The 25,824-nt window shown below is 39.2% G+C and overlaps 1 protein-coding gene across 9 annotated transcripts in view; it reads left to right on the forward strand.

Annotated features, from left to right (window-relative positions):
- LOC128690958 (uncharacterized) overlaps positions 1 to 25,470 on the forward strand; it is a 213,911-nt gene extending 188,441 nt beyond the window's left edge. For 8 of the 9 annotated variants that reach the window (XM_070088433.1, XM_070088437.1, XM_070088435.1 and 5 more), the window contains 5 exons: positions 13,632 to 13,736; positions 16,697 to 17,962; positions 20,430 to 20,516; positions 23,002 to 23,139; positions 23,362 to 25,470. In XM_070088433.1, the coding sequence (XP_069944534.1) occupies positions 13,632 to 13,736; positions 16,697 to 17,962; positions 20,430 to 20,516; positions 23,002 to 23,139; positions 23,362 to 23,526 (1,761 nt within the window). In that variant the 3' untranslated portion in view covers positions 23,527 to 25,470. The remainder of the gene's footprint in view (positions 1 to 13,631; positions 13,737 to 16,696; positions 17,963 to 20,429; positions 20,517 to 23,001; positions 23,140 to 23,361) is intronic. The other variant, XM_070088436.1, reaches the window with a different exon arrangement.
- The last annotated feature ends 354 nt before the right edge of the window (positions 25,471 to 25,824 follow it).

Here is a 25,824-nt window from a genome sequence, read left to right on the forward strand (position 1 = left end):
TATCAGGGAGATAAGATGTTTTCTAACAGTAGTTTTGAAGGTGATGAATGTGTCTGCAGTTCTAGAGTTTTCAGGTAGGGTGTTCCAGATTTTAGGGCCTTTGACATACATTGAATTTTTGTAAAGGTTTAGTCGGACACGGGGAATGTCGTAGAGATGTTTGTGTCTGGTGTTATGCTTGTGGGTCCTGTCACAACTATCAAGAAAGCATTTTAGGTCAAGGTTAATATTGGAATTTAAGGTCCTGTATATGTAAGTGTAAGTAAGTGTCAGGGGCACAAGACTGTTCAACTGCCTCCCAGTATACATGAGAGGGATTACCAATAGAACCCCTTCTATCTTCAAGAAGGCGCTGGACAGGCACCTAATGTCCAACGAACATTACGAATGTATGAACCACAGCTGGGCTGTGGTTCGTACGTCGGTTTGCATGTGGCCAGCAGTAAAAGCCTGATTGATCCACCAGGAGGCCTGGCCACAGACCAGGCCATGGGGGCATTGATCCCTGAAACCCTCTCCAGGTATGGTACACATTATGCTTACTCCCAGGTCCTTCTCTTTGAATGAGGTCTGAAGCCTTTTTCCCCATCGAGTCTCTTCTCTTGTGTCCAGTCTTCTGGTCCCTTCTCGTCTTCATAACCTTGCATTTGTTGGGAGGTTGAATTCAAGCAACCACTTATCTGATCAGTTCTGCAGTTTGTCCAGATCTTCTTGCTGCTTTTTCCCATCCTCACCTGTTCGTATTTTCACTAGTTTTGCATCATTAGTGAATAACGACACATCTGGCTCAGTTCAGTCTGATGTGTCATTAACATAAACCAGAAACAGCACTGGTCCTAATACCAATCATTTTAGTACACTTGTTACTCTTTCCCATTCTGACATCTCTTCCTGGACAATCTACTTCTTTTCCCTAAGGTACTCCTTGACCCACTGGAGCATGTTCCCAGTTATTCCTGTCTACTCTCCCTTTCTCTCCCTTTCTCTCTCTCTCTCTCTCTCTCCCTCTCTCTCTCTCCCTCTCTCTCTCCCTCTCTCTCCCTTCCCCCTCTCTCTCCCTTCCCCCCCTCTCTCTCCCTTACCCCCCTCTCTCTCCCGTCCCCCCCTCTCTCTCCCTTCCCCCCCTCTCTCTCCCTTCCCCCCTCTCTCTCCCTTCCCCCCCTCTCTCTCCCTTCCCCCCTCTCTCTCCCTTCCCCCCTCTCTCTCCCTTCCCCCCCTCTCTCCCTTCCCCCCCTCTCTCCCTTCCCCCCTCTCTCCCTTCCCCCCCCCCTCTCCCTTCCCCCCCTCTCTCCCTTCCCCCCCTCTCTCCCTTCCCCCCTCTCTCTCCCTTCCCCCCTCTCTCTCCCTTCCCCCCCTCTCTCTCCCTTCCCCCCCTCTCTCTCCCTTCCCCCCCTCTCTCTCCCTTCCCCCCTCTCTCTCCCTTCCCCCCTCTCTCTCCCTTCCCCTCTGCTCTCTCCCTTCTCCCTTCCCCTCTGCTCTCTCCCTTCTCCCTTCCCCTCTGCTCTCTCCCTTCTCCCTTCCCCTCTGCTCTCTCCCTTCTCCCTTCCCCCTCCCTCCCTCCCTCTCTCTCCCTTCCCCCTCCCTCCCTCCCTCTTTCCCCCCCTCTCTCTCTCCCTCCCTTTCCCCCCTCCCTCTCTCTCCCTCCCTTTCCCCCCTCTCTCTCTCTCCCTCCCTCTCCCCTCTCTCTCCCTTCCCTCTCCTCTCTCTCTCTCGTGTCTCACTTACATTACTTTGTAAAAGAATTCTAAAAGGTTAGTAAGACAAGACTTGCCATCTCTGAACCTGTGCTGGTGGTGTTTGTAAAAACCACTTCTCTCCAAGTGCTCTGCTACTCTCCTGACTACCTTCTTCATTACATTACATGGTACACATATCAGTAAAAGTGGCTTGTAGATCAGGGCCTCCTGCCTATTATCTTTCTTATAAATATGTGCTACTTTTGTAGTCTTCCAGATATCTAGCAACTGTCCTGTGTTAATTGACTTGTAGATCATAGCTAGTGATGCGCACCCTTGCAGAATTCTTGGTGACACCCTGTCATGAACTGCCACTTTTGATGTATCCAGCTCCATCTCAGTTTTTGTTCCAACCCCGATGTGTGTGTGGTGTCCAGTACCTGCTGATGTACTTCCTTGGGCTTTCTGGCACTGGCCCTGTTCCACTGGGAAGGCCTTTAAATAGTTTATTCAGCACTTTGCAGACAGCCTTGTCACTTTCTTCACTTAAATTACCTAGTATTTTACCGTCCTTTTTCTCCTGATATGGCTATGAAGTGCAGTGTGTGTGTGTGTGTGTGCACGTGTGCGTGCGCGCGCGTGTGTGTGTGTGTGTGTGTGTGTGTGTGTGTGTGTGTGTGTGTGTGTGTGTGTGTGTGTGTGTGTGTGTGTGTGTGTGTGTGTGTGTGTGTGTGTGTGTATGTGTGTGTGTGTGTGTGTGTGTGTGTGTGTGTGTGTGTGTGTGTGTGTGTGTGTGTGTGTGTGTGTTTATACTTATATTTTTTATGCACTGGCCATCTCCCATAGGCCCATACCTTGTAAATATGTACCCCACAGTTACTTACAAACAAGGCTCTTAACCCTTAAACTGTCCAAGCAGATCTATGTTCACATGCGTTGTGCTCCAAAATTAGATCTACGTTTTTTTACATATTTTCAAATATAACAAAAAAAAAGTAGATCAAAGTTTTTTTTACACGTTTTCAAATAAATATATATATATATATATATATATATATATATATATATATATATATATCTATATATATATATATATTTATATACAGTGGACCCCCGGTTAACGATATTTTTTCATTCCAGAAGTATGTTCAGGTGCCAGTACTGATCGAATTTGTTCCCATAAGGAATATTGTGAAGTAGATTAGTCCATTTCAGACCCCCAAACATACACGTACAAACGCACTTACATAAATACACTTACATAATTGGTCGCATTGGGAGGTGATCGTTATGCGGGGGTCCAATGTATGTATGTATGTATGTATGTATGTATGTATGTATGTATGTATATATATATATATATATATATATATATATATATATATATATATATATATATATATATATATATATATATATATATATATATATATATATATATATATTCAACAAGCCGGCCGTCTCCCACCGAGGCAGGGTGACCCAAAAAAGAAAGGAAATCCCCAAAAAGAAAATACTTTCATCATCATTCAACACTTTCACCACGCTCACACATTATCACTGTTTTTGCAGAGGTGCTCAGGATACAACAGTTTAGAAGCATACACATATAAAGATACACAACATATCCCTCCAAACTACCAATATCCCAAACCCCTCCTTTAAAGTGCAGGCATTGTACTTCCCATTTCCAGGACTCAAGTCCGACTATATGAAAATAACCGGTTTCCCTGAATCCCGTCACTAAATATTACCCTGCTCACACTCCAACAGATCGTCAGGTCCCAAGTACCATTCTTCTCCATTCACTCCTATCTAACACGCTCATGCACACTTGCTGGAAGTCCAAGCTCCTTGCCCACAAAACCTCCTTTACCCCCTCTCTCCAACCCTTTCGAGGACGACCCCTACCCCGCCTTCCTTCCCCTATAGATTTATATGCTTTCCATGTCATTCTACTTTGATCCATTCTCTCTAAATGACCAAACCACCTCAACAACCCCTCTTCTGCCCTCTGACTAATACTTTTATTAACTCCACACCTTCTCCTAATTTCCACACTCCGAATTTTCTGCATAATATTTACACCACACATTGCCCTTAAACAGGACATCTCCACTGCCTCCAACCGTCTCCTCGCTGCTGCATTTACCACCCAAGCTTCACACCCATATAAGAGTGTTGGTACTACTATACTTTCATACATTCCCTTCTTTGCCTCCATAGATAACGTTTTTTGACTCCACATATACCTCAACGCACCACTCACCTTTTTTCCCTCATCAATTCTATGATTAACCTCATCCTTCATAAATCCATCCGCCGACACGTCAACTCCCAAGTATCTGAAAACATTCACTTCTTCCATACTCCTCCTCCCCAATTTGATATCCAATTTTTCTTTATCTAAATCATTTGATACCCTCATCACCTTAATCTTTTCTATGTTCACTTTCAACTTTCTACCTTTACACATATACCCAAACTCATCCACTAACCTTTGCAATTTTTCTTTAGAATCTCCCATAAGCACAGTATCATCAGCAAAAAGTAACTGTGTCAATTCCCATTTTGAATTTGATTCCCCAAAATTTAATCCCACCCCCTCTCCCGAACACCCTAGCATTTACTTCCTTTACAACCCCATCTATAAATATATTAAACAACCATGGTGACATTACACATCCCTGTCTAAGACCTACTTTTACCGGGAAGTAGTCTCCCTCTCTTCTACACACCCTAACCTGAGCCTCACTATCCTCATAAAAACTCTTTACAGCATTTAATAACTTACCACCTATTCCACATACTTGCAACATCTGCCACATTGCTCCTCTATCCACTCTATCATATGCCTTTTCTAAATCCATAAATGCAATAAAAACTTCCCTACCTTTATCTAAATACTGTTCACATATATGCTTCAATGTAAACACTTGATCTACACATCCCCTACCCACTCTGAAACCTCCTTGCTCATCTGCAATCCTACATTCTGTCTTACCTCTAATTCTTTCAATTATAACCCTACCGTACACTTTTCCTGGTATACTCAGTAAGCTTATTCCTCTATAATTTTTACAGTCTCTTTTGTCCCCTTTCCCTTTATATAAAGGGACTATACATGCTCTCTGCCAATCCCTAGGTACCTTCCCCTCTTTCATACATTTATTAAACAAAAGTACCAACCACTCCAACACTATATCCCCCCCTGCTTTTAACATTTCTGTCATGATCCCATCAGTTCCAGCTGCTTTACCCCCTTTCATTCTACGTAATGCCTCACGTACCTCCCCCACACTTACATTCTGCTCTTCTTCACTCCTAAAAGATGGTATACCTCCCTGACCAGTGCATGAAATTACTGCCTCTCTTTCTTCCTTAACATTTAAAAGTTCCTCAAAATATTCTTGCCATCTACCTAATACCTTCCCCTCCCCATCTACTAACTCCCCTACTCTGTTTTTAACTGACAAATCCATACTTTCCCTAGGCTTTCTTAACTTGTTTAACTCACTCCAAAATTTTTTCTTATTTTCATTAAAATTTCTTGACAGTACCTCTCCCACTCTATCATCTGCTCTCCTTTTGCACTTTCTCACCACTCTCTTTACCTTTCTTTTACTCTCCATATACTCTGCTCTTCTTATAACACTTCTGCTTTGTAAAAACCTCTCATAAGCTACCTTTTTCTCTTTTATCACACCCTTTACTTCATCATTCCACCAATCACTCCTCTTTCCTCCTGCCCCCACCCTCCTATAACCACAAACTTCTGCCCCACATTCTAATACTGCATTTTTAAAACTATTCCAACGCTCTTCAATCCCCCCACTACTCATCTTTGCACTAGCCCACCTTTCTGCTAATAGTCGCTTATATCTCACCCGAACTTCCTCCTCCCTTAGTTTATACACTTTCACCTCCCTCTTACTTGTTGTTGCCACCTTCCTCTTTTCCCATCTACCTCTTACTCTAACTGTAGCTATATATATATATATATATATACATATATATATATAATATATATATATATATATATATATATATACATATATATATATATATATATATATATATATATATATATATATATATATATATATATATATATATATATATATATATATATATATATATATATATATATATATATATATATATATATATATATATATGTAGTATATATATATATATGTAGTATATAGTAGTAGGTTGGTAGACAGCAACCACCCAGGGATGTACTACCGTCCTGCCAAGTGAGTGTAAAACGAAAGCCTGTGATTGTTTTACATGATGGTAGGATTGCTGATGTCTTTTGTGTGTCTCATAAATATGCAAGATTACAGGCATGTCTTGCTACTTCTACTTACACTTAGGTCACACTACACATACATGTACACATTTATTTATACACACTCATCTGAGTTTTCTTTGATTTTATCTTAATAGTTCTTGGTCTTATTAATTTTCCTTTTATATCCATGGGGAAGTGGAATAAGAATCTTTCCTCCGTAAGCCATGTGTGTTGTAAAAGTCAACTAAAATGCCGGGAACAATGGGCTAGTGACCCCTTTTCCTGTAAAGATTACTAAAAAGAATAAGAAGAAGAAAATTGTCAAAGTGGGAAGTCTGAATGTGCGTGGATGTTGTGCAGATGATAAGAAAGAGATGATTGTGGATGTTATGAATGAGAAGAAGCTGGATGTCCTGGCTTTAAGTGAAACAAAGCTGAAGGGGGTGGGAGAGTTTCAGTGGAGAGGAATAAATGGGATTAGGTCAGGGGTTTCAAATAGAGTTAGAGCTAAAGAAGGAGTAGCAATAATGTTGAAGGATAAGCTATGGCAGGAAAAGAGGGACTATAAATGTATTAATTCAAGGATTATGTGGAGTAAAATAAAGATTGGATGTGAAAAGTGGGTTATAATAAGCGTGTATGCACCTGGAGAAGAGAGAAGTGTTGAGGAGAGAGAGAGATTTTGGGAAATGTTGAGTGAATGCGTGGGGAGTTTTGAATCAAGTGTGAGAGTAATGGTGGTTGGGGATTTCAATGCTAAAGTGGGTAAAAATGTTATGGAGGGAGTAGTAGGTAAATTTGGGGTGCCAGGGGTAAATGTAAATGGGGAGCCTTTAATTGAGCTATGTGTAGAAAGAAATTTGGTAATAAGTAATACATATTTTATGAAAAAGAGGATAAATAAATATACAAGGTATGATGTAGCACGTAATGAAAGTAGTTTATTAGATTATGTATTGGTGGATAAAAGGTTGATGGGTAGGCTCCAGGATGTACATGTTTATAGAGGGGCAACTGATATATCGGATCATTATTTAGTTGTAGCTACAGTTAGAGTAAGAGGTAGATGGGAAAAGAGGAAGGTGGCAACAACAAGTAAGAGGGAGGTGAAAGTGTATAAACTAAGGGAGGAGGAAGTTCAGGTGAGATATAAGCGACTATTGGCAGAAAGGTGGGCTAGTGCAAAGATGAGTAGTGGGGGGGTTGAAGAGGGTTGGAATAGTTTTAAAAATGCAGTATTAGAATGTGGGGCAGAAGTTTGTGGTTATAGGAGGGTGGGAGCAGGAGGAAAGAGGAGTGATTGGTGGAATGATGAAGTAAAGGGTGTGATAAAAGAGAAAAAGGTAGCTTATGAGAGGTTTTTACAAAGCAGAAGTGTTATAAGAAGAGCAGAGTATATGGAGAGTAAAAGAAAGGTAAAGAGAGTGGTGAGAGAGTGCAAAAGGAGAGCAGATGATAGAGTGGGAGAGGCACTGTCAAGAAATTTTAATGAAAATAAGAAAAAATTTTGGAGTGAGTTAAACAAGTTAAGAAAGCCTAGGGAAAATATGAATTTGTCAGTTAAAAACAGAGTAGGGGAGTTAGTAGATGGGGAGATGGAGGTATTGGGTAGATGGCGAGAATATTTTGAGGAACTTTTAAATGTTAAGGAAGAAACAGAAGCAGTAATTTCATGCACTGGTCAGGGAGGTATACCATCTTTTAGGAGTGAAGAAGAGCAGAATGTAAGTGTGGGGAAGGTACGTGAGGCATTACGTAAAATGAAAGGGGGTAAAGCAGCTGGAACTGATGGGATCATGACAGAAATGTTAAAAGCAGGGGGGGATATAGTGTTGGAGTGGTTGGTACTTTTGTTTAATAAATGTATGAAAGAGGGGAAGGTACCTAGGGATTGGCAGAGAGCATGTATAGTCCCTTTATATAAAGGGAAAGGGGACAAAAGAGACTGTAAAAATTATAGAGGAATAAGCTTACTGAGTATACCAGGAAAAGTGTATGGTAGGGTTATAATTGAAAGAATTAGAGGTAAGACAGAATGTAGGATTGCGGATGAGCAAGGAGGTTTCAGAGTGGGTAGGGGATGTGTAGATCAAGTGTTTACATTGAAGCATATATGTGAACAGTATTTAGATAAAGGTAGGGAAGTTTTTATTGCATTTATGAATTTAGAAAAGGCATATGATAGAGTGGATAGAGGAGCAATGTGGCAGATGTTGCAAGTATATGGAATAGGTGGTAAGTTATTAAATGCTGTAAAGAGTTTTTATGAGGATAGTGAGGCTCAGGTTAGGGTGTGTAGAAGAGAGGGAGACTACTTCCCGGTAAAAGTAGGTCTTAGACAGGGATGTGTAATGTCACCATGGTTGTTTAATATATTTATAGATGGGGTTGTAAAGCAAGTAAATGCTAGGGTGTTCGGGAGAGGGGTGGGATTAAATTTTGGGGAATCAAATTCAAAATGGGAATTGACACAGTTACTTTTTGCTGATGATACTGTGCTTATGGGAGATTCTAAAGGAAAATTGCAAAGGTTAGTGGATGAGTTTGGGAATGTGTGTAAAGGTAGAAAGTTGAAAGTGAACATAGTAAAGAGTAAGGTGATGAGGGTGTCAAATGATTTAGATAAAGAAAAATTGGATATCAAATTGGGGAGGAGGAGTATGGAAGAAGTGAATGTTTTCAGATACTTGGGAGTTGACGTGTCGGCGGATGGATTTATGAAGGATGAGGTTAATCATAGAATTGATGAGGGAAAAAAGGTGAGTGGTGCGTTGAGGTATATTTTTTTTTTTTTTTTTTTTTTTTTTTATTATCACACCGGCCGATTCCCACCAAGGCAGGGTGGCCCGAAAAAGAAAAATGTTACTTTGCTCACACTCCAACAGCACGTCAAGTATTAAAAACCATTTGTCTCCATTCACTCCTATCAAACACGCTCACGCATGCCTGCTGGAAGTCCAAGCCCCTCGCACACAAAACCTCCTTTACCCCCTCCCTCCAACCCTTCCTAGGCCGACCCCTACCCCGCCTTCCTTCCACTACAGACTGATACACTCTTGAAGTCATTCTGTTTCGCTCCATTCTCTCTACATGTCCGAACCACCTCAACAACCCTTCCTCAGCCCTCTGGACAACAGTTTTGGTAATCCCGCACCTCCTCCTAACTTCCAAACTACGAATTCTCTGCATTATATTCACACCACACATTGCCCTCAGACATGACATCTCCACTGCCTCCAGCCTTCTCCTCGCTGCAACATTCATCACCCACGCTTCACACCCATATAAGAGCGTTGGTAAAACTATACTCTCATACATTCCCCTCTTTGCCTCCAAGGACAAAGTTCTTTGTCTCCACAGACTCCTAAGTGCACCACTCACTCTTTTTCCCTCATCAATTCTATGATTCACCTCATCTTTCATAGACCCATCCGCTGACACGTCCACTCCCAAATATCTGAATACGTTCACCTCCTCCATACTCTCTCCCTCCAATCTGATATTCAATCTTTCATCACCTAATCTTTTTGTTATCCTCATAACCTTACTCTTTCCTGTATTCACCTTTAATTTTCTTCTTTTGCACACCCTACCAAATTCATCCACCAATCTCTGCAACTTCTCTTCAGAATCTCCCAAGAGCACAGTGTCATCAGCAAAGAGCAGCTGTGACAACTCCCACTTTGTGTGTGATTCTTTATCTTTTAACTCCACGCCTCTTGCCAAGACCCTCGCATTTACTTCTCTTACAACCCCATCTATAAATATATTAAACAACCACGGTGACATCACACATCCTTGTCTAAGGCCTACTTTTACTGGGAAAAAATTTCCCTCTTTCCTACATACTCTAACTTGAGCCTCACTATCCTCGTAAAAACTCTTCACTGCTTTCAGTAACCTACCTCCTACACCAAAAAACGTTATCTATGGAGGCAAAGAAGGGAATGTATGAAAGTATAGTAGTACCAACACTCTTATATGGGTGTGAAGCTTGGGTGGTAAATGCAGCAGCGAGGAGACGGTTGGAGGCAGTGGAGATGTCCTGTTTAAGGGCAATGTGTGGTGTAAATATTATGCAGAAAATTCGGAGTGTGGAAATTAGGAGAAGGTGTGGAGTTAATAAAAGTATTAGTCAGAGGGCAGAAGAGGGGTTGTTGAGGTGGTTTGGTCATTTAGAGAGAATGGATCAAAGTAGAATGACATGGAAAGCATATAAATCTATAGGGAAAGGAAGGCGGGGTAGGGGTCGTCCTCGAAAGGGTTGGAGAGAGGGGGTAAAGGAGGTTTTGTGGGCAAGGGGCTTGGACTTCCAGCAAGCGTGCGTGAGCGTGTTAGATAGGAGTGAATGGAGACGAATGGTACTTGGGACCTGACGATCTGTTGGAGTGTGAGCAGGGTAATATTTAGTGAAGGGATTCAGGGAAACCGGTTATTTTCATATAGTCGGACTTGAGTCCTGGAAATGGGAAGTACAATGCCTGCACTTTAAAGGAGGGGTTTGGGATATTGGCAGTGTGGAGGGATATGTTGTGTATCTTTATATGTGTATGCTTCTAGACTGTTGTATTCTGAGCACCTCTGCAAAAACAGTGATAATGTGCGAGTGTGGTGAAAGTGTTGAATGATGATGAAAGTATCTTCTTTTTGGGGATTTTCTTTCTTTTTTGGGTCACCCTGCCTCGGTGGGAGACGGCCGACTTGTTGAGAAAAAAAAAAAAAAATGCTTCTAAACTGTTTTATTCTGAGCACCTCTGCAAAAACAGTGATTATGTGTGAGTGAGGTGAAAGTGTTGAATGATGATGAAAGTATTTTCTTTTTGGGGATTTTCTTTCTTTTTGGGTTACCCTGCCTCGGTGGGAGACGGCCGACTTGTTGAAAAAAAAAAAAAAAAATATATATATATATATTTTTTTTTATTATCACACTGGCCGATTCCCACCAAGGCATGGTGGGCCGAAAAAGAAAAACTTTCACCATCATTTACTCCATCACTGTCTTGCCATAAGGGTGCTTTACACTACAGTTTTTAAACTGCAACATTAACACCCCTCCTTCAGAGTTCAGGCACTGTACTTCCCATCTCCAGGACTCAAGTCCGGCCTGCCGGTTTCCCTGAACCCCTTCATAAATATATATATATATACTATATATATATATATATATATATATATATATATATATATATATATATATATATATATATATATATATATATATATATATATATATATATATATGTCGTGCCGAAAAGGCAGAACTTGCCATCTTGGCTTAAATAGCAACGCTCATCTTGCCATATAGGACAAGCAAAAATTTGTGTATGCAATAATTTCGCCAAAATCATTCTGAACCTAACGAAAAAACTATATTTCACTGTGTTTGTTTGCTATTAAATTATTGTAAACAAATCTAAAATATATTTAGTTGGGTTAGGCTAAAATAAATTGTTCTTGTTGTAATAAGGTTAGGTAAGTTTTCTAAGATTCTTTTGGTGCAAAATTATAAATTTTTACATCAACATTAATGAAAAAAATATATCTTTAAACGTATAAGAGAAAATTTTAGAAAGGACTTAATTTGAAATGAGTTCTTGCTAATTGACCAGTTTTACATATTCGGCACGACATTTATATATATGTATATATATATATATATATATATATATATATATACATGTATATATATATATATATATATATATATATATATATATATATATATATATATATATATATATATATATATATCACAAGGGATGTTTTGGATGGAGAGATAAAGATAGAAAACTATACGTATAGTTGTGATAGAATTAATAGGTCACAGGGAGGAGTAGGAATCTATGTAAAGGATACTTTCTGTTGCACAGAAGTGCTGAACTCTACGAATGATATAGTAGAAATGCTAGGCATTAAAGTTGAAATATATATATATATATATATATATAAATATATACATAAATATATATAAATATATACAAATATATATATAAATATATATAAATACAGTGGCCCCCCGCATAACGATCACCTCCAAATGCGACCAATTATGTAAGTGTATTTATGTAAGTGCGTTTGTACGTGTATGTTTGGGGGTCTGAAATGGAATGATCTACTTCACAATATTCCTTATGGGAAAAAATTCGGTCAGTACTGGCACCTGAACATACTACTGGAATGAAAAAAGTTCGTTAACCGGGGGTCCACTGTATATATATATATATATAAAGAAGATCTACTTTTTTTTTACATACTTTCAAATGTTGAAAAATGTAGATCTACATTTGGACAGTTTAAGGGTTAAGAAAGGGTTACATTTTTTAAATGTCTAGTCTGCAGTACAGATGTGCAGGACATAAGCATCTTTAGTACTGTTCTTTATACAACTGCAAGTTGAACCACCAGAAATGCTAATTGTAAAGTTGACACCTCCTTTATTACCAATCTGTTACCAATGGAAGAAAATCCATCATAATTATTTTATTATATGATCAGCTGATTGCAAGCTCATGTCCTCCATTAACTAATGTTGTATGGTTCAAAATTACTAAAACTACATGCAAAACCTCGTAACTGTAAATAATTTAGCCTTAGATACAGGGTGAGTACAAATGATAGTATATTTTTTGAATATTTATGAAAAACTAATAATGTTTGGCAGAAATTAAGATTAATTTTCAAGCTTCCAAATTTCAATATGAGCTTTCTGTGTGGTCATGCAAATTTAATTCATGTCTAGCACAATGTGTAGATTTGTTTGGGTTACAAACAAATGCTTAACGAATGAACTCGACTGTTGCTGTACTAGTAGCAGGATGTCCTGGGCTTCTTCCTGTTCAGATGCATCCATTGTTAATTAAATTACCAACCATGAATTAAATGCCCATTTAGTGGATTTTTCTTTTATGCTTCTTTCTAAATTGTCACTGAATAGTGGTCACAGATTGTTTTGTGTAACACCCAGCCACACATGTTGATGTCAGTTAGCATCACTTTTCAGAAGCTAACAAATGTCAATAAAACTTTGAGTTTTTCTCTTTGTATCTTAATTGAAATCCTAGCATTGTTAGTTTTTCATAAAAAGTATTTAAAATCTGGAGGATCATTTGTAATCACCCTGTATTATATATGACACTGCACCATATGTTGAATATTAATATATCTTTGAGTAGTTGGTTAGCTGACTTGACATGACCTTTGCAAACTGTGGCTCTTGTGTGATAAATAATGGGGTCACACACCAGGTCTTCATTGGTGAGGTTGCGACATGGGGTCACGGTGGGTTATAGTGTCTCTAGGTCATGGGGTCACTCACACTAGGTTATGGACACATATGGGTCATGATTGTGCATGGTATCACAAAGTCATGACCCCTCACAAGATCACACTCTCCAATAACATTGGATGATATTGGGTCATGGTCACACCATGTTGTCATACTGGGTCATCACTACACTATATCATGTGGTTATACTGGGTCATGACTATACCAGGTTATGGAGTCACATAGGTCATTTAGTCACCAGATCAAGGTGTCACAGTGGGCCATTAGGTCAGTCAAGACCATGGTCACACCAGATGAATGAGTGATGGGGTTACCACATCAGTGATAGGGAGACCTACATGATGATGGCAGTGACTTCCACTTACCGGTACAGCGGACGCAGCCAGCGATAGTGTCGTTGCAGCGGGGCCCAAGCTCGCCCTATCTGCCTCAGCTGCAGTGCGCTGTGTACTGGCCCGGCATGGCTGCCGCTCCCTACGTGAGTCGCACATAAGGCCACATCTCTCCGGGTTCCTCTTTTGCTGTCCACAAGGCACCACCACAACTCGGGACTCTAGATGCTGTCAGGACGGCTAGCACCTAGCATGGGGGTGGTTGCCATCAGTAGTTTATTTTAGAGTGGTATGGCTTGCATACTAAGGCTTGCTCCACATTTTCGCCTCGCCCATCATTCTTTTGGTTTACCATTAAATATTGTTAAAATTTTACTAATTTTTTTTAAACTTTTGGAATCAGTTCTGTTTTTATAATGTTGCCCAGTTTTATAAATTTTCTCATCTATTCATTGACCTGATTTTTAAATGTCAATTTTTTTTATTCTTCAACAAATACATGTAACATCCATTTTTACAATTAATTTTATCAAATTCATTCAGATTTACCCTAAAAATCTGATATATATGTACAGTACTGTATTTTCAAAAATACTTTTAGATTATAGCTTATGCTGTATGAGATACAGCAATCCAGCTGGCATACAGCATATTTTTAACCCTTTCAGTGGCCATTGCGTATAACTACATCATTAAGGCCAGGGTTCCTTTGCGTAGTACTACGTCATGAGCTCAGCTCATTCACATAAACTGTGTGTGGTAAATTTTGACCTAGATATGAGAAAATGGGTCTGAGCAGTGAATATGCACAGTATAAAAAAATCTATCCCCTACGCGGTGCATGATGAAAAAAGCAAAACTGACATTGTGTCTGGTTAAAAAATAGTGACATTGAGTTGTTTTCTAGGACTAGGTTGATTTTTATGGTTTTATTGGTTGTTTCTTAGTATCATTTGATATGATGACAGGCATACTACTGAAATAGAGATGAATTTGGTTGGTTTGAGGACTGAAAGTAACTTGAAGTTGGTCTCAATGTAGCAGAAATACATGTATTTGATTTTTGCCAATTTTTCTTAGGATGGGTAAGACCCCCTTACACCCCCAGTCTGTTTTATGGAGTTTTAATAGGTCTTATTCATTTATTGGGACACTGTAAACCATGACCAATTATTCTTGGTTATATTTTATTATCCGGGAAAGAAAGTAAATCTATTATTTTTGTTTAATTATGAATTTAAAATGAAAGGCAAGTGTAATATAGGAAGCCTGAGGACAAGATTAATGAACAGAGGGAATGTTTTAGTTCCAGGAATGTCTACGTTGCTTATTTTTCACTCAATTTTTAAACTGGTATTTTTTAATTTTGTGTATTTTTTAATTCTGTAGGATAGTTTGTAGGATAGTTTTAACAGTTGAATTGGTGGTTTCTTGTGCTCAATCAATAGAGCAGAAGGAATACTAGTAAAATATTTAGGAAGATAGTTGAATGGAGCAATGGAATTGACTTAAAATAGGACTCAGTGCAGTTGCCAGTGCATAAATTGCACTCAGATTGCTAGCTTTGCACATGCACAATTCCATCAATTGAACACTAAATTTCATACTTCTGGTATCAGTAACTTCAGAAAAAGATTCTCTGCCATTTCAGAAGAATTTTTTATTTTTTTACAAAGTAGACACTGGGAGCAATATTAATTTCAGGGTTAATAAAAAAAAATAATAAGAGTGAGTGCTAGGTTGAGGGAGCTGGAGCAAGACCTCTGTGAATAAGCCTGTGTTTAAGATGTATTATGTACTCTAAAATACACTGCTGCCTTCAGGTTAGGTACAGTAGTACCAAGCATGGTGGTGGTTGCCATCAGGACAAGTAGGAACAAGCATGGGGCTCGTTGCCATCACAACAACTAGTACCAAGCATGGGGCCTGGGCCCATACTCAGCCTAATTTGCTGCCCACTTTATAGTTAAACACCTAATAACTCACATTAGTTTACTTGAATCTAACTTTAATTTATATACGTATATGTATATATAACCTTTGCCTCTTGTCATTATCACTTGCACGCAACTGATCCTTGTGTGTTAAACTAGGATCTAACTTATATTCATTGTGCAACTCCTCAATAATTGACTGTCATACTCTTACTTTTTACAAATGACTATAGTCTGCACAGCTAGTGATCTCTGTTTGATGCTTACCAGTAGTGTGATTTGCATTACCATTAAAATTATTTATTTATTTTTTTGGTTTATTTATAAATTAATGGAATGAGACACACACACACACACACACTCTCTCTCTCTCACTCACTCTCACTCACTCTCACTCTCACTCACTCTCACTCTCACTCACTCTCACTCACTCTCACTCACTCTCACTCACTCTCACTCACTCTCACTCACTCACTCTCACTCACTCACTCTCACTCACTCACTCTCACTCACTCTCACTCTCACTCACTCACTCTCACTCACTCACTCACTCTCACTCACTCACTCTCTCTCACTCACTCACTCTCACTCACTCACTCACTCTCACTCACTCTCACTCACTCACTCACTCTCACTCACTCACTCACTCTCACTCACTCACTCACTCACTCTCTCTCCCTCTCTCTCTCTCTCTCTCTCTCTCTCCAATTGCAAAAAGGCAATCTCAGAAATATAAAATAAGCTACAGGGGAGGATGGAAAACATTAGCTTAAGGCATTTCACACTTTTGTGCTTCATCAGGGGTTCTATGCATTACTGCAAGACTTGCAACAGATAGGTTCATGGGAAAATTCACTCAAGAGGCAAGGTAGCACATCCCATATGACTCCAGTGGAATGGGCCAGTGTCAGCATATGCTACCTTTCCTTTGAGAGAATTTTCCCCTCAACCTATCTGTTGCAAGTCTTGCAATATTGCATAGTTCCTGACAAAGCACAAGAATGTGAAAAGGAAAGGCTTTGAGGTAACATTTTCCATCCTTCATGGCTTGTTTTTCATATGCACATGCATGCATGCACATATATACATTTGTGTATCTGTAGCTCAGCTTTTAATTTATTAATTTTACAAATTCACCTTTACTGACTTAGAGTATGTATACTGTATTACAGATTTCTCCTGGAGGACATTCATGGAAGGAACCTTTGCCGATGCCAACGCCACCACAGTTGTCTCCGCGAGAGCCTGGCGTAGCTTATATATATACTTATGGCAACACGAGTGGTCAGGGAGTTCAGCCTTTGGCCCCCCTTAACTATGTCAACGTCCCTGGACCACACTCAATTCCACCCAGTGAGGGAGCACCATCACCCACACCTTCATCACAGCTACAGGGACAGCCCATCATTTATCACTACTCTTACCATTATACTATTCAGCCAGGACAGCCACTACCAGATGGGGCACCACCACCACCAGGAGGGATAGTCTCAACTTCCCCTCCAGCACTTCAGATGGCACCAGCCAACCAGCAACCACCCACCTCTGCTCAACATAACCAATACATCCAGAAAAGTCACACTTCTACTACTACTACTACTCGATCAACTCAGCCAGGTCACCCTAGTCATCCTGGTCAACCTGGCCAGCCTGGTTATCCCAGTCAAGGTCAGCCTGTTTATCCTGGTCAACCAGGACAGCCTGGTTATCCTAGTCAGCCTGCTTATCCTGATCATCCTGGGCATTCTGTCAGTTCTGCCCAACCGACTCAACCACAGCCCAGTTCTTCCACCATTGTTAACTACAACATTCACTCCTCTACCACTCGTTCCACTAAAACTGTTAATCGCAATGACACGACCACGGTGGGTTATCCAGGTCATCCAGGATCTGATGGACTGTATGGTCCTGGAGGCCCTGGTGGGCCTGGTCATCCAGTTGATGATCATAGTTATCCAAGCAAACCACATGGACCAGGAAGTCTCAATGGTCCAAGCAGTCCTGGTGGGCCAGGTGGTACCACAGGACCATCTGGCCCTGGACAGCCTGGCCATCCTGATCATCCTGGCCATCCTGGTTCTTTATCCATCACTATCAACAAGACAACTACATCTCACATTACTCACCCTGGGAGTTACCCTGGAGCTCCTAGTGGTCTTGATGGCTCTGGTGATGTGCCTCCAGTTACATCCACACCATATTCAAGCCGTGGGCGCTCAGTGTCCCCGGAACCACGCTCTCCATCCAATCATACTCCTCAACATGTGACTTATGTTACGCACATAACAAGATCATCACATTCAGACTCACTGGATCGTGTAAGAAGGCCAAAGAATGAGACTCTTCCCTTCCCAGACACTTCTCCCATACGATCAACTGGAGAACACAAGATTCCACGTCGAGTAGATGATCTCATGAACTCTTTCTCTGATTCTGAGGTAAGATTTACCAGGATTAGTGTTTCTATAATCCTCATCAACTCATGACACCTCTCTGAAATTCTGTCTGAAAGTTTTTAACTTGTATTTTTCCCCTTTTCAGCATTACATTACAAGATTTGAGAATGATATGATCTTACGAAAATATTCCCCTATTCCAAGGAAAGTCGAGGTAATGATAGCTAGCAAAAATGAATAGCCATTGTTAGATTCTTATTCATTGAGCTACTTAGTATATTATCTGATTAGTGCTGTCACTGTAAGTGGTCAGGCTTTAATGCTCTCAGTGATACTAACCATTAGCTAGTATTATTTATATTGTGTCTCAAAAATACAATGAAGGAAAGATTATAAAAAATCACATTACTCTTTGACCTTTACTTGAAAATAAATCACCAGCAATTAAAATTCATTGAATGTCCTTCATTATATATTTGTAAAGTACACCTCAGTGAATGTCCTTCATTATACATACATATATAGCAGCTCATTGTTTTTAATTATTGTATACATAATTATATCATATATAATAGCATACTAAATCCACAAAAGAATATCACTGCACTTTAGAAGTTTGTATTATTAGTATTACATTCAAGAGGAGTCAAGGGGAAAGCACTAAACTAGTATGGGTCATACAGTATCTGGGGGAATGGAAGGCAATCAGATTCTATCCTGGGAAAGGGAGATCAGATCTAATTCCTTGGATTAAGAGCCCTTTACAAGTATCAAGGACATTCCTCTGAGAGGCATTGTACATGTGTCTGAATAAAGTTATTCTTTAGGCCATTTATAAACAAAGATGGGTGCTGAGAATCAGTGATATCCTTTCATCTCAGATCAGTAAGCCTACTTGCTCCATATTATTTCAATTACATTATTATAATTGTGGGGAAGTGCTAAACCTAGAGGGGTTATACAGCACTTGGGGAGTGGGAGGTACAGTGACCCCCCTCACTTAACAGCCGAGAGGGACCATAAGAATGGTTTGTTAACGGAAACTGTGATAAGTGAATCTAATTTTTCCCAAAGGTCCCATGTTATAACTTGAGATGCAAACTATAGCAATAATTTTCTATGTGTAATTCATTTTTTATGTTAAGCAAATCTAATTTTCATATAAGTGCTTACACTAATTTCCAGTGCTGACTGAGACAGTAACAACATAATACAAAGTAAATAAATATTGAAAATACTGCCCTTTAAAAATAATGAATTTAAAAAAATAAGAACCTTACTCACCAAAGGTGGATCTATGGTTGAGACTAGACTCTCAACTTGTTAAAGTTACTGGTATACACTAAGAGTAGCTTCAGCTTGAAATCCCCAGCTGCATTGCCACCCAGAAGAAGAATTAGAATTAGTCTTTTTTTTGCTTCATTGAATCCTGGAGTCTCCTTGTCTTGAGATGAATGTTCTTTATGGCATATGCTTCCAGTAAGGCATAGTATAAATTTTTTTTAACACACTGGCCATCTCCACTGAGGCAGGGTGACCTGAAAAAAAAAACACTTTTACCAGCATTCATCAGGTTTTATACAAGGGAAGGACAGTTTCAATCCCTAGGATGAAGAACTTTTCATTAACATCAAGGGACTTCCTTGAAGGTATCTTCAGATACAGTATCTTTAGTAAATTTCTTTAAATCTCTCTCTCCAAAAAATGTTGAGATGGTTGTAATGTTTACATTGTAAGGTACATAGTCTAGTATCAGTCATGTGGTAAGATCAGATAAACTCTCTTTCAACCATCCACCCATAATCTAGCAGGACAGTCTTTTTCCACAGTCCAGCATATGTATTTTGTGAGTACTGTAGTGGGTGGAGGATCAAGCCTCTACCACTCCTGGAGTGCTGAATGGCTCCTGTGGCTTGGGGATTTTCTTTAATTAAAATAAAAATAATCTAGAGCTTTCTTCATACCCTCTTCAACCACCTTTTAGTATTGTTTCATTTTTTCTTCTACACTTACTCCATTCTTCACTAGTTCCATTTTCATTATTGTTACATGCCTGAAACTACCATAAATACTGCAGTCTATATGTTGTACAAACTGCACTTTGTACAGCATGTATTGAGCTTAAAGACTTTGATACTAGACATAGAATGTAATAACTAAAGGAATGATATAAGCATACTTTAACATGTTAAAAATGTCTGGTTTTATCTAATAAACATAATCATTTCAAGATATTCCTTGGATTATATAATTTCAAAAACATTAAATATAACTGTATGCAATAATGTTACACAAATAGTTAATTTTTAGTAAATTGGGTTAAGTTAATAACTGCTTACAATAAATATATGAAAGAGAATGGAATTCTTATACTTACTTTTTCCTGTTGCTGTAATTTTATTATCCCATACAAGAGAATATGTAACTTTTGTGTGACATAATGCAAAATATTTTTTGTAATAATATATGCCAGAGGGGAAGAGATAAAAAAATTTAACTAATTTTCCAGGATGGTCCTGTTGGTGGGCCCCCTGGCCGCTCTCCACACAGGAGAGACCCCGCTGATCATGAACCTCTGCTGCCCAATAACAACCAGGTAGATGGCATATCACAGCTTATAAAAACCACATCAGTTTTCATACTTCCCTGTTTACTTTATTGCTTACATTCATTCTATCAGTGTCCTGCAGATATTTCAGATCGAATGTTGCATGTCTGTACAGTTCTTACTAGGTGGCCTGATAAATACAGTAAAACTAACTACTATATCATGACAGACAGGGCCACAAAGAGCCATAACATTCCCTGTGAATAATTGTGGTACCCCAGTGCCCCACCTTCCCACTGTCAGTGTTGAAATAGCATATTTTAAGATATTTCAGTTATAGATCTCCACTTCACAAATTACTGTACTGCTAAACCTATTTCTTAGCATTAAATAAAAAAATTCTCTGAAGCCCCAGATAAAAATTCCCAATTCATGGTGGCCCAGGACTTGACAGATTTTATGTTGTCATACAGTTATGCGAGTGTGCAACATGCACACACCTACTTCTTGTGTGCAACATTAACTATATCTACTTCTTGTGTGCAACACTTAAGCCACCGGTGGCCTGGTGGCTAAAGCTCCTGCTTCACACATGGAGGGCCCGGGTTCGATTCCCAGTGGGTAGAAACATTTTGACATGTTTCCTTACACCTATTGTCCTGTTCACCTAGCAGCAAATAAGTACCTGGGTGTTAGTCGACTGGTGTGGGTCGCATCCTGGGGGACAAGCTTGAGGACCCCAATGGAAATAAGTTAGAGAGTCCTCGATGACGCACTGACTTTCTTGGGTTATCCTGGGTGGCTAACCCTCTTGGGTTAAAAATCCAAACGAAATCTTATCTTATCTTTTTAGTTTTTCTTCTGTCATCAGGTTTTTTCTTATGATGAGAAAGCTAGTTGACTTACATATGTACAGTACTTGGAGAACTCAAGTTATTGTGGTGTTCTATTCCACAGACTGTCTGACCTTCTTAAACTGTCAGTTTTACAATGCAGAAATAAACTTCACCCAAGTGCCTGTATCACTATACGTGCTGTAAAAGATAATGCCAAACTTGACCCCTCAAAAGAAGTGGTTTGATGCCAGTTAGAGAGACCCTTGATCCAAGGAACTGTATTTATCATTCCCTTACCTGGATCAGTCTTGAAATTTTCCATTCCCAGGCAGTGATCATGTCGGAGGATCTCACCTTCAAGGACCATAACATTGTATCAATCGCATCTGCTAGAAAAATGACAGGATGGATAATGAGAACCTTCAAAACTAGGGATGCCAAACCCATGATGACACTCTTCAGGTCACTTGTTCTATCTAGCTGGAATATTACTGCATACTAACAGCACCTTTCAAGGCAGGTGAAATTGCTGACCTAGAAAATGTACAGAGAACCGTCACAGCACACATAACAGAGATAAAACACCTCAGTTACTGGGAGCGCTTGAAGTTCCTGAGCCTGTACTCCCTGGAATGCAGGCGGGAGAGATGCATGATTATATACACCTGGAAAATCCTAGAGGGACTAGTACCGAACTTGCACGCGAAAATCACTCGCAACGAAAGCAAAAGACTCGGCAGACGATGCAACATCCCCCCAATGAAAAGCAGGGGTGTCACTAACATGTGTCGAGACAATACAATAAGTGTCGGGCCCGAGACTGTTCAACTGCCTCCCAGCATACATAAGGGGGATTACCAATAGACCCCTGGCTGTCTTCAAGCAGGCACATGAGTATTAAAATTATTATAATCATAACCAAGCACTAAACCCATAAGGGTCATACAGTGCTGCATCAACGTGAGCAGAGCATTTCCTTCTGTTTAAATTAATCCCAACCTGAGGGAACTACATGGTTCCTCAGAGACTAAGCCCAATGTACCATAAGTTTCTCAGGTTACCTGTAAATCCATTAGGAAGGAAATTTTAATGTCTAATCAAGTGCTTGTCTCACTGCAGAAGTCTATACTTTAATACACACATTGTAGCCACGAACAAGTGGTGTTTAATTAATAACAACACCTCATCTAGCTGAAGAATTGGACCCGTGTTGTTTTAGCCCGCCTCATGGTGAGCGTCATGAATTTTTGCTCGCCATGAGGCAGGCTAAAACAACACAGGTTTTATTCTCCGGCTAGCTGCAGTATTGTTATTGGTTTAATACACATATAATTTTCAACATAGATGTGATGCAGCAAGTTGCAGTGTATGGTGAAGTTAAATTTATAGTTACAGTTTTATCTGTATTGCAGTATAATATAAAATATTGACATTGTATGATAATGGTCAATAATAACCCACATGGAAACAGAAACTCAGAAGAATAATTGATATGCATATTTCGATCTCCTTCTGGGATCTTGAGCAGAAGAGGATCCCAGAAAGGGATCAAAATATACAGACCAATTATTCTTCTTAGATTCTGCCTCCGTGTGGGTTATTATTGAGCACTGACAAGTGTTCATTACACTTAAGTTATCCTTTGTATAAGTTTAGATGTAAGTGCCACAATACAGAGCATGTAATTTGGCCCACAGGTCGCAGTGAGGGCAGATGCAGATGCTAAAGCAGTTGCTGTGGCTGATGCGAATGCTAAGCGGGAGCTGACCAAAAACAAAGCTGGACCTCCCGTGTACTACCCTCCTGGCCATGAGCTCTTCCATGAAACCATGCATGTTAGTACTCTACACAATTAAAGAGAATTTTGTGCTCCTGAGTTATTACATGCCATTTGTATATAGAAGCACGACTTAATATTTTTCTGCAAAAGTACGAATGCTAAATAATATTGTTCAACTCTTCCCGACAGTGACACATTGTTCTGATAATGTATAACATATATTTTACAGTGTATTCAGATTCATTCATAGAGAATATAACTTAATATTCTTAAACAGACTATGACACTGAAGGAGGGAGGCCGCCGAGGAAAGGCGAAATGGAGAATGGAGCGATCATCTGGCTATAAGGAGAGTTCTTCGTCTTCTGAGACAAAAGGAGGGATGACTATGGTGCCAGTGTGTCTTCCCCTCTGCTGTGGTGCTGCTTGTGTTATCATGTAATCACTGATAACTAGCTGCTTACAGAATCACACATTTTTTGACTAATATTAGTGCTTTAATGGAATTTTTGTTCTGATAATTCAGCATTGGGATTTGAATCTCATTTGTTTTGAAAATCAGGGGATGGAAATAGTAATGATATAAATTGTATATATATTATGAATAAGTCCTATACTATATTTGTAGCATTGTGACAACAGTGACATGAGGCATGGCCACAAGAGCCAAAGCTTTGCAGTTATTAGATAATGTTGAGGCAACGGTCTGGCATCTGCTCAGGGGACCCATTATCCATCGGGTGCCATGCGTAGCTTCCATGTCCTCTGTGCTTAATCTGTGACACTAGATGTAAGGTGAATGCTTGCTATATATATATATATATATATATATATATATATATATATATATATATATATATATATATATATATATATATATATATATACCTAACTTTGTGCTGGAGAAATTATAAGAGATGTAACTATATGTAGAAATTCATAATCAAATTAATATACACATGGCTACAGTGAATCTGATACGTCATGATATCGTGTCAACAATAACTGGTATGCCAATTCTCTAACTTAGGATCAGTCATTGAAATCTTGATAGCAGTGTGTGTGCGTACAATATTTTTTTTGTAAATTTTTATTCTTAATTTGAAAACAAAGTATGTTTAAAGTCTTGTATTTAACTAATATAAAGTCTTGTATTTAACTAATGTAACAAATATTATGTTTCACCCATATTGTCTAATCTACGGTTAATTGAGGAACATGTCTGCTTTTATAATTTTGATGTCTTTAGCAGCAGTATATTAATAATGTGGATACTACACAATATATTTGTCAGAAGGTATACTTTTTGAAATTTGTCCATTCAGTCACATTTTTTCATTCATCAAATATGATGTGAATGGCTCCAAAATCAATAGTTGAACTCTGAAGCAGAAGCATAGATTTGATGTTCCTGTTTGTAATGACATTAGCTCTAGTAGAGCTCTTGGGGATGAAATCCTGGAGTGGGAGTCTTGCCCCTCCCCATCTTTTTTTTTAACTAGACCTTATGTTTCTCATTAATCTATGCCTACACATCGCAGCCTGTTGATATTGGTGAATGAATTCCTGTCCACCCGAAGACTTTCATCTGGCAATATATTATCATGTGCCTTTCCTGGTACCTAGCAGTTTTCTCTGACTGATGATCCAGAATGTACACTGCAGCTTTATTATTCACAGCAGCTTAGTTCCAAGCCAATTAAAAAAATTCCCACTCCCAGGCCCCTGTTAACTAAGGTTGTTGTGGTGCTCGTCATATATGGCCTGTTTCTTTAATCCTGTGGCAGTTACTTGTGTTATATTTCATCAGAGGAATGGCAACCTATTGGATATAATATTTTAATTAAACCTCCAAATACATGAAGAGTTGCATAACATAAGACTTTGGTGTCACATGATATAACATTCAGGCTAATAGTTTTAAGGCTGCCTTACCTTGCAGTTAATCCTAGTGACTGCACTTTTGCCTATACAGTCTCACGTATTGTTTACAAAGAAACGTTTCATTTGTTGATTGACCATTGTGTTTTAAGATGTGCTATGCTTGTAACTGTACAGTATTGAACCTTTTAGCGCTGGTGCTAAAAGTTTGCCATAAAATTGTTTGTTAGTTTTATTACTGATGATAAGGATGGCCTGATAAATTGTTGTAGAGATCACACAATTTTTTCACTAAGAGCTAAGGTGTTTTATCACCAAATAAGCAGTGATGACTGGAAAAGGATGTCTGCTGTAGATCCTTCATCCACCCACCCAGCTTTAGACAGCGAAGTGTTTTCTGAACAGACATACCCCATGATGGTCATAATTTTATTACATATATCCCCATTATGGGTTTCTTGATTTGTGTCATTTTCAGTTAACTGAAAAATAGATTTCAACTTAATTATTTGTTTATTTTATCCTATGCAATTTTGTTGTGTTAAATTGCATGACTTCTCTCTTACATTAGACATCTATTTAAGTTTACAGAGGAGAACTACACCTCTTGGTCCTGCTTCTTACCTTTCACTCCAAACCAACAGATACAGATACGAATGCCGGAAAAAAAATATCCCCCCAGTACCAACAATACCACCAGTCCGATTACATTCTCCTTTGCAAATATACAGGGTCTAAAGCCAGCAACAAACAACAAAATACCTTTCATCCGTGGACTGCTTGCAGAGGCAAAGGCAATGTTCGCGGCTTTCACTGAGACCCACATAAAGGATCACTTGGACAACGAAATATGGAATCC

The sequence above is a fragment of the Cherax quadricarinatus genome, chromosome 24, assembly GCF_038502225.1.
Source record: "Cherax quadricarinatus isolate ZL_2023a chromosome 24, ASM3850222v1, whole genome shotgun sequence".
NCBI classification, from domain to species: Eukaryota; Metazoa; Arthropoda; class Malacostraca; order Decapoda; family Parastacidae; genus Cherax; species Cherax quadricarinatus.